General features: G+C 36.7%; 2 protein-coding genes across 2 annotated transcripts in view; both read right to left on the reverse strand.

The window, feature by feature from the left end:
* Nucleotides 1-20,863, reverse strand: part of LOC140752016 (para-nitrobenzyl esterase) — a 211,306-nt gene that overhangs the window by 29,296 nt on the left and 161,147 nt on the right. The gene's annotated exons all lie outside the window — the stretch shown is intronic.
* CrebA (Cyclic-AMP response element binding protein A) overlaps nucleotides 1-20,863 on the reverse strand; it is a 167,649-nt gene that overhangs the window by 19,038 nt on the left and 127,748 nt on the right. The window contains exon 2 of the mRNA XM_073086135.1: nucleotides 1,893-2,097. Within this exon, the coding sequence (XP_072942236.1) occupies nucleotides 1,893-2,097 (205 nt within the window). The remainder of the gene's footprint in view (nucleotides 1-1,892; nucleotides 2,098-20,863) is intronic.

The following is a 20,863-nucleotide window of genomic DNA, read 5'->3' on the forward strand; positions in this document are numbered from 1 at the left end:
ATCTTAATAGAGTTGTTAGTAAATCGATAAATAATGATGTAAGCCGAATATTCTACAGGCAGTGACGGCATGTTTATTGTCTCAACAACAATGGCGGCGTCAGCTGTGGAAACTCACTCGCCTCGTTTCACGCAAAATCGAGCAAGTACCAACTAATTGTTCTCATTTGCAATGCTGAATTACTAGTTTTTAAGTTTTTAAATACTTTATAAATTTGGAAATAAGTGAAGTTAATCAGGCACGCTTAAATATAATGAAATAAGTAGGTAAAAACGAATCTATAAGTAGTCATGGAGGTATATTATTTTGAGAATAATATTACCCAACAAAGACCCTGAAATTATGTACGCTTTAAAAAAATATAACGAAATACATTAATTATTTGTTTATATAACAACCGAAACGCTAATTTGGCTGTATATAGAGACAAAATCTCATGAATTTTTAATTAATTTTAAATTAGGAACAGACTAAAAATAAACAATCAAGAGATTATTATCCAAAGATGTTTTAAAGTACGTATGAGTCATTACCAATGGGTATTTCGATATCATAACGTTGTGCGTGTAAGTATTTAGTAGCGGTAAGCTGAACGTGATCGCAATTGTTTGAAAATCTCCAATGCGAGACAAATACCTTATTTCTCATTACCACACGCACTACACGTTCATTCCGTCAGCGATAGTTCGATAAAATCGCTTATACGACAATTCGATTGATCGTGATGGAATCGTGATCTATAGTGTTTATCTTGAACGCTATCGTGTAAACTTACGTGATTGAGGTTTCACATTCGCTAAGAGATGGCGCCACATGTATGTCAAATTATTGACACTTATAAAATTGTGTACTGTACCAGTACTAGTATAAGTTTTTACAAAAATGACTGTTTTTGTATTTGTTTACGTTAGCGCCCCTAGCGGACTGTATCAAAACTGATTGGAAATGTATGGGAAATACGTAAACAAATACAAAAACAGTCATTTTTGTAAAAACTTAAAACCATACTAAGGGTACTGTTAACCATTTTCGTCCTATATTGGACTGTCATACATTTAAGGTTCAATGCCCGGTTAGGTAAACTCAAAAATATAAGCAAGAAATATTTCAAATCACCTGTTCAGTTAATCATTTCAACCTCCATTAAAATTGTATTTTCAGTCAAATAATCTGTCCATGTTTACACTTTATACACAAGAATTTACTTTATAGATAACAATCATAAGATAAACTGGAATGATATCTTAATCGAATTGAGTAAAAGATACATCTATCTGATTATGAGACAAGATACACAAAGTTATCTTCGCTCATGTGAAGATTTCCTTGATACTGTCGTCGAACAGAATTTCTAATGATTTAGCATTTAGATCCATTGAATTTTTTAGGTATCGTCGGTCATAACAGTAACGATATTGACTCATGCTAAAAATATTTAGGTAAAAGTAAAGCCCGTTCTGTCATTAGTAACATTTCATGCCTAAAGCTAGTCAATTGAAATGTTCCAAATTTTCGTCCTGAGCGGCAAAAGTCAGAGTCAATTTTGATTTAAGCTTAGTATTTTTTATGTGCATTGACTGCATTTTTGAGTCTGCTAGACACGGGACTTTTTCCGAAATTTGCCAAGATCTGAAACATTTCGAAGCAACGTTTTTCCAATACTGATTAGAGGCAAATATATATCTGTTGCATGTTTTCAAAATGTCATAAGGCCTTCGACAATGTTTATCGCCAGCAATTTTATAAAAATAACGAGCAGTCTCTCTTTTTTCTTTCTTGTCTACCTATCTGTAGTATCACTAGCGGTCACTCAACCAATTACTCCACAATTCGCTGAACAGCCTGTAAATACACTGATTGCACAAGTTTGAAATATTCGGGAACTCACTCACCATCGACTTTGGTATGGTGTGGTGAGGGTGGCGAAGATTCGACATCTGAGTGTAAGCTGTAGGAGTGTTCTGTCTTGATGGGCGCGCCGGCACCCAGGGCCGCGTCAGTCATCAGCCGGTCGTGGAGCACCACGCCAGACTTGGAGTCCCGCTCGATCAGCCAGTCGCTCATCTCTGAGTCCTCGTCCAGGACATCTTGCATCTCCTGCAAAGAATGACGCAGTTGAGAATTTTGAACTTATACAAAGGGTTTAAGAGAACTACAAACATATGAAAGTACAGGTACAAAAGTGATAGGTAGAGATGATAATTCTCAAATCTTGTTAAACCTATTTGACAGAGTTGGTATACATCTGGTTGGTCTGATACCGATTTGAATTCATCGTTTACATGTATATTTAGTTTCTTAACGTGTCAGAGTTACTACAGAGGAAAAAATTGTTACCGCAAATAACTACATACAATCTATAAAAATCATGAAAAAGTTCGATTTTTTAATATCGTGTGCAAAGTTATCCCGTCCGACAGGAACGAAGAAATCAGCCCCACGCTTATAAATAAACGCTTACCACAAAAAAACAATTTATTTTTAATCTGCTAGCTCGATAGCCTTTCCCGATAATACTTGAACAAGGTTACTTGGTAATTGCTTCACGCGGTGGCTGTCAAAGCCTCCCGCGGGGACTCCATCATTTTCTTCGCCTATATTGTGGGACATAAAATAGTTGTGGTGTGAAAAGGTTAATAACCTCTAACGGACTGCACGGGTATGAGAAAATGTTATGTAAAGGTCTGGAGGAAATAAAACAGACTTAAATGGATTTATGTATACGATAAATGGATGGTGATATGGTCATCATAGCAGACGACCAGCATAAGGTTCCGGATTCGATGCTTGACCAAAGTTAAAATTAGTTTATTGATTTGGCTTTGGGTGTTTATGTATCTGCAAGGCACTCACGTCACACAGAATTTTAAGTGTCAAAAGCGTCTATAATGTGACTTGAGGATGTCTAAGACATGTCAAGTACAAGTAAATGGGGCATTAAAGACATAGAAACTTCTATTAACAATTATTAGTAATTGTTAGTCTAAGCATATAATTGCGATGACGTCAAACTGAAATTAAGTAATAGTATATAATAAAGGTACAACAGATATTAACAATAACAACAATAATATATTATTGCAGTAATTCAATAGAAAAGAAAAAAATACGGAAACGTTTGATGACGTAGAAGAAAAATATTAAAAACTCATAATTCACAACAAGTTGTTAGCAGCGTCTCTAGTGCGAAATGATAAGACCGTTATGTACAAAACGATACACATGATAACACGATTTCTCTAACTCAAATAACATTGATCAAAGTTATTTTCATACTTACTAAAATAGAGCGCTTATCTTAAGAGTGCTGCAATTAGTTATTTTAGTACCTACCAAACGATACAAGTAAAGATAGCGTAGTGGTTTGGAATTCGGCATCGCAATCTGGGGGTCCTAGGTTCGAACCCAGGTATGAATTTAATAGCGGAGAAATAAATAATTTATTATCTATTAGTGGCGAATTAAGATCCTTTAGTAACATGCCTGAGAGTTTTATAAAAAAGTTCTCAAATTTATGTGAAGTTTATTAATCCGCACTTAGCCATGTTTTTTTTTTGAAGGTGGTAGAACCCGTTGTGGTTCGACTCCGGCGGCACCACCGCCACACCTATTTCTACCTAATAACAGCAGTGTTAAGCTCTGCTTTGTTCCGGTTTGAAGGGTGTGGTAAGGGAGACAGACTTTTCCGAGGCGTTCCAGCTTAGTCCTCAGGGGTAGCAGCGCATCTGTGGCCGACCTTAGGTAGGAATTCCTGATGTAATCCTATCTGGGGTTGATTACAGATGTCCATCGACGGCAGTAGCCACTTACCATCAGTGGACTGCATGCTCGTCTGCTACTCCTATATTATAAAAAAAAAAGCCAGCATAATTAACTGTCTTAAACCTTATTACGAAATTCGACCAGCGCACAGCAGTGGGACAGTAATGGGTCGATGTCGTATACATAAATACGTTATATATTTCGAAGCCTTATTCAATGACTAAGTCGAAATCAAACGGACGATTTTAATTTAGGCAAGCAACGCTCATTAAATATTCATTAGTGATAGCGCGTGATTGTTTTATTTATCTCAGTGCAACGATGCGTTTTGAATGACAAATCGAAATGATCGGCCACTTCCTAAATTTTTTTGGTTCTGAGAAAACGTAACTGTAGTTGGTAGGCATATAACGTGAGGGAATAATTTTTAAGGTGGAAACTATTTGTTTGGTGGTGTGGATGCAGGCTGACTACATATCAGGCGACGTCTTAGTTCTCTGGATTGGTAACGTATCCCTCGGCTTCAGGTAAAACCCCGGTTGCATATGGAGTGGGTTACAGATATCCATGAAGCAGTGATAGCCTAGTGGTTAAGAAACTCGGTCTTTCGATCGAGGGGTCCGAGGTTCAAATCCCAGGCACGCACCTCTAATTTTTCAAAGTTATGTGCGTACTAGAAATTAATTATCACTTGCTAAACGGTGAAGGAAAACATCGTGAGGAAACCTGCCTACCTGAGAGATTTATAAAAAGAAAAAAAATCTCAAAGGTGAATGTGGAGTCTACGAATACGCACTTGGCCAGCGCGGTGGACTACGGCCTAATCCTTCTCATTATGAGAGGAGACCCGTGCCCAGCAGGGGGATAGTAATGGGTTGTTGATGATGATGATGATACAGATACCCATGAGCGGTAATTACCACTTACTATTAAGTTGACTGTATGCTGTTGCTACTTCAGTCTTATAAAAAATGGTTCCATTACGGAAGCACCTAAGATCATCAATGACACTATGGTTATTTAAATATTTCTATTAAACATTGTAAGTAGTGTCATTAAGAATGAACTCACGTATACCTACTGATCATTTTTAGTTAAGTTTAAAACGGGACACCTTAGTTGTCGGGGAAAAACAGATTCCTCCTTTTTACTCATTCTCGTATTTGCTGACAAACTTTCTCTTTTCTATTTTTTCCGAAAACGGGACATTGTCACGTCCCGTTTGTTCTTCAAAACACCGGGACAGAGTAGCCGAGAATAGGACAGTTCCGTTCAAAAGGGGACGTATGGTCACGTTACTCATACCCATAAAAACATTAGAACATACTTGAAATGTACATTTAAAGCCGAAATAATTAACATCTTTGCCAAACGACCCTCACCTTGACCGCGGTTAAACTTAACCCGTTCTTAAATCGTAAAACATAATTATACATAGCTTTTCATTCGATTCCATTTCCATTTACGATCGTATTCTAAATTCAAACGCAATAGATATAAAAAAACGATAAATAAAATTGAAACTAGTTTATTTAATAGTTAATATAATGTTATAACATTTGTTTTATACATTTCCTTAAAGTTTACTTTAAAATAAAAAGATGGGCTTAAGTACAATTAGAGTATAAAGTCAAGTTGAAACATAAAATTAAGAATAAATACATTAGAAGAAGATCAAACTCGACGGTTACTTCGTGAAATTTATTTTTGATACCTCAGCAATATATGTTATCACACTGATTTACTCTGAATATACTTTGAATGTTTGTTTTTTGCTAAGTTGAAATTGCTGGTATAAATGTGCCTTAAAATACACTTTAAATCAGAATACAGCAGCACTAACTGCTGTTATAAGGGTTGACGTTGGTCCTCTATAGGTATCGTTGAATCAAAAAACATCCTACCTAACTACCTAAATAACAATATTTTCGTTAATGAATGGTTTAATAATAATTAATTTCTAATACGCACAATGCACATAAGATAGAAAATTTATTTGAACGCTGGGGGTCAGTGTAAGATACCGAATTTCATATGCATATTGCATATCATGTGTATTAGTACTATTAAATTGTAAATAGAATGAGATATCTCATTCTATGGTATAATTTACGAGTGCGTTGTGCTGCGGCCAAGGTGACGGCCAAAGCTAGAGACCTCGATGCGGCAATGACCTCAAATGTTTTGCTATGGGCGCCTCGCTTTTTATAACCCAATCAATTAAACAGTGTAAATATAAGTGGGAACTTATTAGTAGTCATTGTAGAAGAAATATGTTATTAATTAAGACCATTATTCGGTTTTTTTGTTTGGATATTTGTTGGGAATTCCCTACGTAGAGTATTTTGAATGCTACGAACTGCGTTAGATGAAATAATATTGTATTTGAGTTTATTTTTGTATATCTGTGTATCTGTGCATGCCATAAAACTATTTTTTTTGGATATTTGAATCATTTATAAAGCGTTATAAGTGCTAACAACTATTTTGATCGAAGATTACTAAAGAGATTTTTTGCGTTATATAAGTAGTGTTAAGAGTTTTGGTTTCAAGAGAACTTAGTCATCAGATCAACGATGAGGTGTTACACCGGCTTATTTTCTTCATTGAACAGGAATATCTGCTAAAATAAAGGAATATATTTCTTTAACTCTTGTTTCTCTCGTCATCTATACCTTAATTCGCAAATCAGCCAACTCCTCTTTTTTTCAAAATGTTTTTTTACCCGACTGCCAAGGAAGGGTTATGTTTTTCGCGCGTATCTTGTATGTTTGTCTTTCTTTATTTGATCCGATCTAACAAACGGCTGGATGAATTTCAACAGTTAAAGTGTCATTATATTTGTCTCAATGACCCGAGTGTCCTTAGATAGGTGTTAGTAAAAAAAAATCAAAATGGCGGATTTTTGGCGCGAAATAGTAACACATTTAAAAAAAAAAGTTAAGCGAACCTATCGAGTAGGGTATCAAATGGAAGGAAATTAAACGGAGATTATAAAAACATATTTGTATATATATAAAACAGTAAGGTGACTGACTGACTGACAAACTAAATGACTTTTTCATTTTTTAGAAATCAACGTACAGCCTAAACCAAGGACCTTACAGTTCTGAAATTTTGCACACAGGTTCTCTATATAGCTTGAATAAGTACTAAGAAAAGCCTTTTGGAAATTCTACCCTTAAGAGGGTAAAATAGGAGAAAACAGTTTTTTTGAAATCCTTTAATTTTGAAGCAACTACTATAAAAATTTGTATTTGGCTTTCTGGATAGGAACAAGGACGCACTTATTTATCCCCCTCCGAAAAATCAACCCCGTAGAAGGTAAAATAAGGGTTAAAAGTTCATTTGAACAATCGTCAATTATGAAGCAAACACTATGACATTTTGTATCAGGCTTGTTGGATAAAAATAATGAAATGCTACCTCTAACGAGGTAAAATAATGACCGAAACTTTGATTTACCGAAGTTATATATTTTATAGACCGTAAATGGTGATTTTTTTCGCGAAATAGTAAGAAGTTTTAAAAAAATTAACCAAATTTATCGACTAGGGTGTCAAAATAAAGGAAATTAAGAGGAGATTACACATACATTATATAATATATCTTATATATAAATTCTCGTGTTAGTTATCGTACTCCTCCGAAACGGCTTCACCGATTTTCACCAAATTTTATATACATATTCAGTAGGTCTGAGAATCGGCCACTATCTTTTTTTGTTTTTTACACCTAAGTGATTAGGGTTGTTCATCCTTAACATTTTTTTATTTATATGGCAACACAACGTTTGCTAGGTCAGCTAGTACATATATACTCGTATATATACATCGAGATGACTGTACGACTAAATGAGTGAGTTGCTGTGCCAGAGATCAACGCAAAGGGAAATCGCTGAACTTAAGCGTGCTGGAATTTTACATATAGGTTATTTATATAGCGTAAATAAACACTACGAGGATAAAATAGGATAATATTGTTTGAACATCTTTTGTTTTTGAAGCAGACACCTACTATGAAACTTTGTATTTGGCTTTCTGGATAAAAATAATGAAATGCCTATTTCACTGCTTTTGGAAATTCTACTTCAGCCTTTTTGGTGCAGTCGGGTTTTTGATTTTTTAAATTAATTATTAATTTATTTTGATTTCGTTCAACGCCATTTACTATCATAAAGTGGTGTTGACTCATTTGCGAATTAAGGTATCAATATGCAAGATTACAAGCGAATTTACATAGACTTATGACGATAACCATTCGTGGTTTAAACGAATCTACAACCATCTACAATCTACAATCTAAGTTCTACAACCTTCCACACACTGTGTGTGTGGAAGGTTGTAGTGAGCCTGCCGATATTGCGGAAGTATTTAAAAATCATTTTAGAGTTGAATCACCACGGGGACAGCCCGGGGAATTGTTATCTCTGAGAAAAGATGCTGATCCAAGTGTACGTGTGACGTTTTCGGCCGAAGAGGTGAAAGCAGTAGTAAAGGGCATGACACGAGGAAAATCACCAGGCCATGACTCGCTTAGCATCGAGCACTTGCAGTATGCTGGTGACCAGGTGTGCCATGCCCTGGCAATGCTATTCACTTGCTGTGTACGTCACTCATACATGCCAGAAGAGATGATGAGGACCTTGGTTGTACCCATAGTAAAGAACCGCACAGGGGACGTTTCTGATAAGAAAAACTATAGACCCATTTCGTTGGCTACTATTATAGCAAAGGTTTTGGACAGTTTGCTTGACAAACACCTAGACAAACATGTTCAGTTGCATGACGCACAGTTCGGATTTAGATCGGGATTATCCACAGAATCAGCAATATTGTGTCTCAAGCATACTGTGCGATACTACACAGACAGAAAGACACCTATCTATGCGTGCTTTCTTGATCTGTCAAAGGCCTTCGATCTGGTGTCTTATAGGAAACTATGGGAAAAGTTAGAGAGGGATACCACGCTTCCAGATGAACTTATTAGGTTGTTCCAATACTGGTACGGACACCAAGAAAACATGGTAAGATGGGCGGGCTCACTAAGTGAACCATACAGGCTGGAGTGTGGAGTGAGACAGGGGGGGTTGACCTCGCCTAGACTCTTCAGCCTGTATGTGAACCGGCTGATTGAGGAGCTCAGCAATGCCAATGTAGGATGCTCAATAGATGGTACTTTTGTAAATAACATAAGTTACGCTGACGACATGGTGTTGCTGAGTCCCTCAATCAAAGGCTTGAGACAACTACTCAGTATTTGTGAACGGTATGCGGAGGTCCACGGTCTCAGGTATAATGCCGATAAGAGCAAGTTACTTGTGTTCAGCGCAGGTAACAAGCGATACCAGTATATACCACCCGTCTGGATTAAAGGAACTCCGCTCAAGAGAGTATCGAAGTTTAAATATCTGGGACACTGGGTCGCCGCTGACCAGCGGGACGATGTAGACATCGAGAGGGAGCGTAGGGCGCTGGCAGTCAGAAGTAACATGTTGATCCGCAGATTTTCCAAGTGCCATAAAAACGTTAAGGTCACACTGTTCAGGGCATATTGCCAAACATTCTATACCTGCAGCCTGTGGATTGATCATACGAAAAAGGCTTACAGCGTCCTGCGTGTCCAATATAATAACGCGTTTAGAGCACTTATGGGTTTGCCTAAATACTGCAGTGCTTCAGGAATGTTCACGGAACATAATGTAGATAATTTTTACGCTATAATGCGCAAAAGAGTGGCATCCCTGTGGTCAAGGGCACGTAAAAGCTCAAATACCTTGCTGCAAACTGTGGCAAACAGGTGGGACGGGCCCATACTGAAATATTGGATGTCGTTACATATGGCATCGTCACACTTTTGCGCAAAGTAGTATTCCTATGTTTAACTAATTTCGTGTATTTGTTACTAACACTAGTTATATAAGTGAAATTGTTACTAACCCATCTATGGACATATCCGAAATAAAAGATTATTATTATTATTATTATTATTATTAAAAAACTTCAGCAACGCATCTGAAAGTTCTGTGACCGATTTAAATTAGTTCCATTATCAAGCGAATGTTGCGTTACAATGGAATGGTACCGCTAAATTAGTATTACAAAAAGTGGTAACAAGTTTAAAATGCTAGGTATGTAATGTCGACAAAGTTGTAACAAAACATGGAGGTCATTACCATCGGATTCGCATCTCGGCCCTCACCTTGGCCGCGGGTGTAAATAGACGAGAAATAGATTAGTGTTGCCATACTACGTTGTTAGTTTTGCAGTTTATTGAGGGAATTTCACGTGTTAAAAGATAAACGTATTGAACATGGATTTATTATATTCTACCTTTATAACATTTTTAGCCGATCGCGGAAGGTAATGTTTTTCGAGCGTTTTGTATGTATATCTCATTTTTAGTACGCTTTAAAGTGCAAATAACTTGACATATGAGATATAAGTCCATTTTGTAGTTTATGTCGTTAAATAAAAACATTTATGTAAATAGTTCGTTGCGACAAAAATGTATGTATTTCGTTATGAATAAAAAACAGGTGTCGCTGGATTTGTCAATATTGTGGAGGTGACATATGCGATCTATGGGGTATATTTTTAAGCAGCTTTTTGTTTCTCTTTTTATAATTTCTTAAATAATGCGAGAAAAGATAAAAAGTCTTGAATAAATGATATTATTATTATTAAAAGCATAAAAATAACACTTTTAATACTTATTATTGTTTTATATTTACCAACATACTTTTGTAGAATATCTTGGTTTTAAATGTTGTAATCTTAAAAGGGTACGGTCCACAATCTTAGAATAATTACATATTTTAATAAGGAATATTAATTAATAGTTTGAATTCATATCAAAATATAGCAACCAGAAAGGACTTTTTAGCTTAGACTGTAGGAAATAAACAACACAATTTATTGACTCGGGCAAGTGCAAACCTCACAAGGAAACAGTTTTCTAATCAAATACATACTCGATATTATGTATGGAAATAACCGCGAAGCTGAATATTCATAATCCGACTATTTAACTCTGGTTACGCACCGAAACATACTACCAGATGTAGCTAATGTAGTTATATGCATTAACATATATTAAGACTACTCTACATACTCAGTTTTGCACTGAACCATCGTAACCGTTCCTCGAACTAAAACAATGTGCAAATTAAAAATAGTGGAAAGTTTATTACTTTGATTATTTCGGACGCAGTTGCGACGTCAAATCTACATATACTATGTGTATTTATATAGCAAAGATTTTTGTGCGATTTTTCCCGACTTCTGAGGGTAATTCGAGCGTGTGTACGTAATACGTACGTCTCATTATTTGGCACGCCCCATAGCCTAAAAGAGGTGTCATTAATTCGTCTTAATTGTAGGAGTAACATACTCGTAGTTTACGTTACTTCCTTTTACATGTTTTTAAGTAGTTGGTTTTTATTTTTATAATTTTCTAGTTCACATTTATCATCACCCGATTTTCTTTCCTTTTTGAGTTTTTTTTAGTATTATAGAAAAGGGTGAAAAGGCAATAAAGGGTACATCAGAAACGAATCAGAATGGACCTCACCAAATTTAATTTTAGAAATATTCATCACTAGCCGAAAACTACAAACATTGCTTAAATTAAAAACGAAATTTTGGAGAGCTGGTAACACCGCGAAGTGGACCACCGCCAAACACGGTCGCCGACCTCTGGCGACGCCCGCCGACTATCTGATGAGTACCCAAGGTATCATGTACGCTGTAGGCAGTTTAGAATAATTAGCATACGTTTATACTTTGTCGCTAACAGTTATTAGCAGCATTAGCACGACTATTATGGCAACATCGGGTCAATAATTCAATCTCCGATACGTAAATGCGTCGTTTTTTAAACAAATAATTCCGTTGAACGATGTTTTTTCACGTGTTAATTGTTTTGAACATGCGTTTGTTTGTCGAATGTGTTTCGAAGATATGTAGAGAAAGCTTAGACAATTACTTATTTGCGCGTAACATCATGTTTTTTCGACCTAGTACAGTGTTCCAACTTAGTCTACATGGGTCAAGTATTGCTTTTGTTTTACCTTTTTTTTGTTTTTCTTAACGTAAGGTACCCGACGACGTGGGAGCGATGCCGGGTTATGTGGGATTTACGCACATAACCCGACGCACTAAAACTCCCCCGGTGGCCGTCCCCAGTGCTTGTTGGAGAACTCCGGGATCTCCGACGGAACACAACCGGAGTTGTTTTACCTATACCCACTACAGATTTCTATACCCAATATGGAATATTTGACTTGGTTAAGTATTATTTACGTTTAATGTATAGGTACAAAATGAAATATGTGAGATTATGTGTTAACAATTTACGGTAATTACATTTGTCACAATTTATACCGACACTAAAAACAATGTAATCGATCAATTTCAAATTAAAATTTGTTTTTTATTCAAAATTGATTCCTATAGAATTATGTCTGAATGTCAACTAAGCTTTGAAGCAGAGAAAAATCAAGTTTTTAGTCACTTATTGTTGTCGACTGTCGTCACATCCGTGACCATCGACGACAGTCACGACAAATTGTCTTCGTGTTACCTCATGTGCTATTCTCCAGAATATAATATGTTTTCCTTATCATTCACTTTTGCTTGAAACAGGTGTTTTATTGAATCCGAAGCGTGTATCGTTCGCATGTTTTAGTCTTTGTTTTAAAACAAACCAATATGCATATTGTGATAGAATTCTAAAGAAGCATTCCGCATAGTCCCGTCTTTACGTCAACAAAATAGCACAGCATTTCCTAACCTTCAGTTTATTTAAAAATATAATAGATTAGCGATAATTAAATATGTTTATAAAATGCGATAAGAAATATGTAGAAAAAGGAATATTAATCAGAGGTTGTGGTCTCCTCTTTGTGGTTTGACTCCGGAGGCACCAGCGCTACGCTTATTTCAGATTTATAAGTAGTACTAGTTTTTGCCCGCGGCTTCGCCCGCGTTTAAAAGAAAATAACATAACATACTAACGTACATAAAACTGAAAATGTGTACCTTCAACTTTGCTAAAGATCCTGATTCAATCCTTACTAATATCCATTAAAACAATCGATGTTTTGGGTCCAAAAGACCGATTCTCCGATTAATCGACCTTAGATCGCCATCCTTAGTTCCTGTGGGATTTCCGGGATAAAAACTATCTTATGTCCTTTCTCGGGTCTCAGACTATCTTTGTACAAAATTTCATTAAAATCGGTTCAGTGGTTTGGGCGTGAAGAAGAGACAACCAGACAGACAGACAGACAGGGTTACTTTCGGATTTATAATATTAGTAAGGATCAAGATACGTGAGTTATTTCCACTTAGTCCCCAAGATTAGCAAGTTGGTCTCTTTGCTATCCAATGAGAACTGAAAACTACGGGTGAATGACCCTTCAAAGCACGGAAGCACACAAGAAATTAAGCGACCAGTAGTCATCTATCCAACTTGTAACCACGCCTAATGTTGCCTAACTTGTAGGTTACAATCCTCAATGCTATGCGTTTTTCCTTAACGTTAACAACACTTTTTGATTGATTTTACATATATCGTCTTCTAACATTTACAGTTGCCTTTAGTTTATGGACTAAAGAGCATGTCCCTGTAGTTCCGGGACCAGAATAGGGCTACGGTATCCCCTACCTGTCGTAAGAGGCGACTAAAAGGGGGCTTCCGGGGTTGCGGACGGCAAGAGTGGGAGCTCGAACCGTCCGGCCAGCATCCCCGGGATGGACGGCGGTATGTGTGGTCGCATACCGTCGTGAACACCAGATGGTGTGGTGAGTTTCAAACTCACCTGGGCGGAGCCCGACGGGGCAACGCGCCAAGTGGACTCCGGTTGCGTTCCGTTGGAGATCCTGGAGTCCTCTACGCAGCGCCGAGGACGGCCACCGGGGGGGTTTTAGTGCGGTAAGAATCCCACATAACCCCGTGCCGCTCCCACGGCATAGGGTACCTTTTGAAGGTTTCCCCCTCGTCAACAAAAAAAAAATGGACTAAAGAGCATACACCAAAACCATTTAAAAGTAAGAAAGTAAGAGTATTTACTTACCTAGAAACATAATCGAAGTTTAAAAGTTGAGAAACGCTGTCATCGTATTGTATAGCGGGGTATTGTACTTTTGGTACACGACGTCTCAGAGCCAGTTGTGGGAAATACCAACCAGTAAACTCTGTGGCACGTGATGAAAATTTGAATTTCAATCGGAATGGGTTTCCAATGATACTTTATCATACGATGAACCCAACAGGTTCTGTTAAACCGCAAACTAATATATTCAATCCAGTCACCTTCGTTTTTTAGGATAACCGCTGTGGTTGGCTTAGCTAGAATTTTATTAATATTATAATAAGGACTTCGAAAAATTTTATATATTTGTCTCGAGTCTCAAGTAGGTAAGGTTACTTTCCATAGGCAACGACTACTTTCCATTAGGTAGCCCGTCAGCCTTATCATTCGATTTAACAATTAAAAAAAAAAACAATTTATTTAAAAATAATACAAGCAAGAACATATTTCAAAACAGGTGATTGGACTAGGTTTACTGATGCCCTGAAGCCCTAAAAACGAATGGGCAATCTCTGCCAAAGGATGAGTTGAAACCAAAAGACATAGTGTTATCATCGTTAATAAGAAGCTTGGATATTAACGATATCACATTTTTATAACGTTACATTAAAGTAATATGTGACTCATTTGACACTACAGTTTAAAAACAGATGCGGGTAGGTGAAGTGGGGACGACACCTTGGCGGCGCTCGAATTAACAGAGAGCGACATTCTGGTCGGAGACTTCAGCAAGAACAGTCGAATAACGGAGATACTTGTGTTTTTTTTTTTTTTTTTTTTTTTTATAATATGAGAGTAGCAGACGAGCATGCAGTCCACCTGATGGTAAGTGGCTACTGCCGCCCATGGACATCTGTAATCAACCCCAGATAGGATTAGATATTCCTACCTGAGGTCGGCCACAGATGCGCCGCTACCCCTGAGGACTAAGCTGGAACGCCTCGGAAAAGTCTATCTCCCTTACCACACCCTTCAAACCGGAACACAGCAGCGCCTAACACTGCTGTTATTAGGTAGAAATAGGTGTGGCGGTGGTGCCGCCGGAGTCGAACCACCAAGGGTTCTACCACCTTCAAATTGTAGTTATAATAAATTCACCTTGTAGTTATAATACTTCTAATCACTAGTGTGAACTTACTTACGTATAGTTATTATATCGTTACTCTGTACCTTTTATGTGACTATAAGATTACACGCCTTCAAGACCTTCAAGATGACTATTATTTAATAATAGATAATTAATTATTACTCAATTATTTTTTCTACTCGTGAAGCAATTAGGTTCTAATATCTAATTCACTGGTTTAGTACCTCGACATAATTTATTACATACTAATAGACTTTCTTAACAACTTCTGTAATGACTTTAGCTCGTTTATTCATTAGAATTATACGAGAAAATTAAAATCACACATCTCTTATAAGTTAAGTAGATAATGTAATGTAATTGAAACCAAAATATTTGTAGGTATTTTATTCTTGCAGATGTCTTGGATTAACCTGGATAAAAAGAGATTATTTTTATTAATTGAACTCAATTAATATTCCAATCACTATTCATAAACAGGTTATTTATAAATCGAATAACCATTCAAACTTGTCTCTGTCTAATTAACAAGTAATACATTTAACGGCGAAGTAAAATGAGAAATTGAATTATAATTGTTATTCGAGCTACAATATTAGTTTATTGCGGTGCTCTTAATAACTCCTTACTACAGTATCATTATCTAATTATTCCTTCATACCGTTTGTTTAGTGGGTACCCGAGACATGCATGAGTGGTTCTAATTAGTACTGACGTAAGTATTCACGTGTTCTTCGATCGTGCGGCATTACCACTTTCCATTAGTTTTTGAGAAATTTGTCAAACTGACAGCGGACAGATAACAGTCCATATCACGTGGCGTTTAATTATTGCTGGTTAAAGTAATTTAAGAACTGTTAACTGTAACGTTGTGTTAAAACGTTACGTTATTTATTATGTTAATTACTTAATAACGTTGCCGACATGATAATGTCATCAATTCATTAGGAGTATGCACTAGGAGTATGTGAAGGTCATAGATTTGTTGCTACAATTGAGGACGTAAAAGGGACGACTCGAGGGTTTAAATCTACCTTAGCACACACTTAAAACCAGATGCTAGCAGCACTATTTTACTGGTATAACGCAGAAATAGGGGTGACAAGATTGCCGACACAGTCGAACGTTAAAGACTTCTATCAATTCAATATTGATTTATTCGATCATAAAATTATCCGAGGAAAATTAACATTGCCAACTTTTTTCAAAGTATTCATATCACGAGAAGTATAGATATTGGATATTTATAAGAAAAGTGCATATATTCTTGGGGAAGAACCATAACCCGGTTTTGAGTTATTAAACTATAGGTAACATTTTCTACGAACTTCACAATGTTACCAACAAAAATATTCCAAGGAATTGTCAACCTATGAGGAAAAAAATCGGTTTTAAAATGAGTCATGTGTTACGAAACACATTTCAAAAGGCAGAAACTGCTTGCTATTCTTTCTGTTTTGCATTGCAGCAAAAATGCGGATCTGAAAATCTGTTATTTGCAAAGAGAAACTCAAACTCAGCAGTCCTACTTATTTCGTTTGGTTAACAGTTTTATTTGAATCGAATCGTCATGAACCCATTACAGTAGATTGTTAGGCATGTGTCTTCTCTCAGAGTAAGAGGTTAAGGGAATAGTCTGCCATACTATCTAAGTACGAATTGGTAGATTTTACACTACGTTGAGAACTTGTTTAAAGAACGTTTAAGCGCGTAGGTTTATTCCCGATTTTTTCCTCAATAGTTCAAGCCACTAATATATATACTAGCTGACCCGGCAAACATTGTGTTCCCGTTTAAATAAAAAATGTTAAGGGTGAACAACCCTTATCACTTAGGGGTATGAAAAATAGATAGTAGCCGATTCTTAGATCTACTGAATATGCATATAAATTTGGTGAAAATTGGTGAAGCCGTTTCGGAGGAGTATGGTAACTAACATTGTGACAAGAATTTTATATATAAGAAGAAGATTATAGTATAGAAGTAGTAAGCGAGCATACAGTCCATTGATGGTTACTGCCAGCCATGGACATACATCCCCAGATAAGATTCCTACCTGTGGTCAGCCTCAAATGCGTTGCTACCCCTCAGGATTAAGTTGGAATACCTCGGAGAAGTACACTACCCATACCACACTTTTCAAAGCAAACACAGATTATTAACTTGTGCATTACGGCAACAGATATTAATTATTTTTTATTTTTCATTTTTAAAATATTTTTCATTTCTCACAATTCTCATCGTCACCTTGAATTCACACGTAAAGGCAACACGGCACTTAATCTTTTGTAAAAAATAAAATACAATTACGTGTACATACGAAGTTATCAGTTACTTATCTACTTCGAAGTACGTCACAGTTTTTTAATATTTAATGGCATTGTTTTATACCTGTGTTATAAATTTCTATAGTAATATAAATACCTATATAGACATTGCCGTCAACCCAGTAAGGACACCGGTCTCCTCTCAAAACAAGAGGCTTTTGGTCGTATCAAGAGATAATTATTTTTTTCTACACAAATAACTTAAAAACAAATAGACATTTGGTTTCAAACTTTAGACCCGAGTTAGACCGAGACCGAGTTTTAAACGGTATAGAGTATATACATATAAGATAACTTAAATTATATGAGAAAAGTCTGGTCATAATTCGTTAAATCGGGCTTCAAACTTTTTCGATAGCCTCTCTACATAGAGCTGATAATAGTTTTAAATTAATCCCTCAGTTTTTGCCTCTTCTACGCTAAAACGGTGAGTGGTGTTATAAAGCATTTTTTAACAATTAACTATGATTAAAATATTATAGCTTAGTGGTTACCATGACATCTCAATGGGGGTCTGAGGTTCAATTTCTAAGCCTCTACCCCTAGTTCTGATTTTTCAATGCGCGTGTTAGAATTAATTACCTATAATGTTAATTATATTGTTTGCTTTAACAGTGACAGAAAACATAGTGAGGAATCCTACACGCCTGAAAATTGTTCAAAAAAGTTCTCACAGGTTTGTGAAGTCTAGCGATTCGTACTCTCACCATGGGAGATAACCCTTGCTCAGCAGTGGGGCAGTAACGTATTCACGACGTACAAACTTGCAAAATTTAATTAAAATTATTAATTAAATAATAAAAAAAAAAATCTTTACATTTATGTATTTATGTGTCAACCCTGTCTGGGCACCTGTGCAATATGGATAATGCCGTCCAGGGCGTGTCGGATGTTTGCTAACTAGTGCAAGCGCTTAATGTGGATGCAGTGACCCGGTCGACACTTCGGCAACGAATACTAATACTATGTTCTAAGGAATACTGCGACATTGTGGCTCACAGCTACGTTCTATGACATTTTCCTTTACCGTTGTGGCAAGTGATGATTAATTCCTAATACGCATATAACTTTAAAATATTACAGGTGCCTGGGATTCGAGCCTCGGACCCCCGATTGAGAATATAAAATATGAAAACATACCAATTTAAGATTTTTTCATCACGTTTATCGTGTATGAAACTAAAATAATTTTAAGGTGTCAACCCTAATTCACCCGTGCAATATGGATAATGCTGTCCAGGGCGTGTCGGATGTTTGCTAACTAGTGCAGGCGCGGAATGTGGATGCAGTGACCCGGTCGACACTTCGGCAACGAATACTAATACTACGTTCTAAGGAATACTGCGACATTGTGGCTCACAGCTACGTTCTATGACATTTTCCTTTACCGTTGTGGCAAGTGATGATTAATTCCTAATACGCATATAACTTTAAAATATCACAGGTGCCTGGGATTCGAGCCTCGGACCCCCGATTGAGAATATAAAATATGAAAACATACCAATTTAAGATTTTTTCATCACGTTTATCGTGTATGAAACTAAAATAATTTTAAGGTGTCAACCCTAATTCACCAGTGCAATATGGATAATGCCGTCCAGGGCGTGTCGGATGTTTGCTAACTAGTGCAGGCGCGGAATGTGGATGCAGTGACCCGGTCGACACTTCGGCAACGAATACTAATACTACGTTCTAAGGAATACTGCAACATTGTTGCTCACAGCTACGTTCTACTACATTTTCCTTTACCGTTCTAACAAGTGATAATTAATTTCTATTACTCACATAACTTGGAAAAGTAAAGGCGCGGACGCCCTTCACAATGAGACCGAGTTTCAACTACTAGGCTATTTCTACCTTTTGACAGTATTATAAATATAAGCACAAGGACTAATGGTGTCCTTAATGAGTATAAAAAATAAGTAATTACACTATTATTATTTATCTCCTCCCACCTCTTAAAAGTCTACTAAATACTAGTATTCTACTAAATTATATATGAACCTAGCACAAAAATGTGAAGTAAAATTTTCCTCTGATTATTTTTTAAGAACACAACCATGTAACAGTTAACGAATGCAAAGTAGAGCAAAGTAACTTTCGAAAACAAACTCAATCTTTACGTATTTACAAATTATTAACGTTTTCTGTCGTTCATTAATCCCTTTTGAAGGCAATCGTTCCCGTTATTACCAATAGCTAACAATCGTTAAAATTTGTTGGGCCTTCGATTGGATTGGGATTAAAAACTTTCCGACAGTCGAGTTTTCAATGAAACTGCGTATCCAAATCATATTACTTTTTTAATAACGAAGTAGCCAATGAGCATGCTGTCTACCGATAGCAAGTGTCTAATACATAGACCATAGCCCATAGACATTTGTCATCCCGAGATAAGATTCACACCTTCGTAAGAGGACAACTACAATTTACAATGTTGTGAGGCAGAAATAGACGTCGCGGTAGTATCTCCGGAACCGAACCACAAAGGGTTCAACCTTAGGGTGAGGTTACCTTCAAACATTAAGTATTAATTAATTTCCTCTATGCACTGAATTCAGGATATTCATCATCTGTAGTTAATTGTGATGCGACGTTGGCAAAGACGAAAGATGAGTACATAATTTGTATAACCTGTAGCATTACCATGAGTTGGCATAGAAACGCCACTATAGAAATGGTAAATAGTCATTTTGCTAGTGAATAACATAACTACTATCGTTACGGTATTTCTTGACAACGTCTGTCAAATTAATGACTCATGGGACCGAATTTGTATGGCAATAGATCATAATGACATTCGCTAGCGATTTGATTTCGATAAGTTTTTTACGTATCGAGTTACGTCACTACGGATTTTAGTTCTACGAGTAACCACCAGAGGCGCTGTACAATTTTTCATACATTTATTTTACGCAGTCGCTAGCGAGTAATACTTTTGTAAACTCATGGTAGTCCTACTGTCTTACATCATACATCACACGATTAATATCACAAATGAAGAACTAACCACAATATTATGTCAGTCTCGTCACGTTGGTCATCTCATCTCGAAAGGTTAAAAATCTAACTCGTTTCACGATACGTGGTTAGGCAAGATGGCGTCGTGACTGGGGTTTGCCGAACCCATTGATGCCGATAGAAAGCTTAGATGCTTGATAGGTGTGACAGCAAATGAAATCTTTAAGATAAATTCGCATACTAGCTTTAAGTTTATTGCAGTAGAAGTGGCATATGAGTTTTGAATTTTTATAATATAGGAGTAGCAGACGAGCATGCAATCCACCTGATGGTAATTGGTTACTGCTGCCCATGGACATCTCTAATCAACCACATATAGGATTAGATATTCCTATCTGAGGTCGGCCACAGATGCGCCGCCACCCCTGAGGAAAACGCCTCGGAAAAGTATGTGTATAGGTGTGGCGGTGGTGCCGCCGGAGTCGAACCACAAAGGGTTCTACTACCTTAAAACATAAGGTATAAAGAAACAGGGTCCCGAGGATTTTTAGTAGAAATTCAGACTTGACTAGGTCTTATGTGAAAATTCTGTGAAAGTCGAAATAACTTACGTATAAGTGATGATAGAAT

Source organism: Epargyreus clarus, unplaced genomic scaffold, assembly GCF_041222505.1.
Source record: "Epargyreus clarus isolate Ecla_fem2 unplaced genomic scaffold, WU_Ecla_fem_2.2 ptg000023l, whole genome shotgun sequence".
NCBI classification, from domain to species: domain Eukaryota; kingdom Metazoa; phylum Arthropoda; class Insecta; order Lepidoptera; family Hesperiidae; genus Epargyreus; species Epargyreus clarus.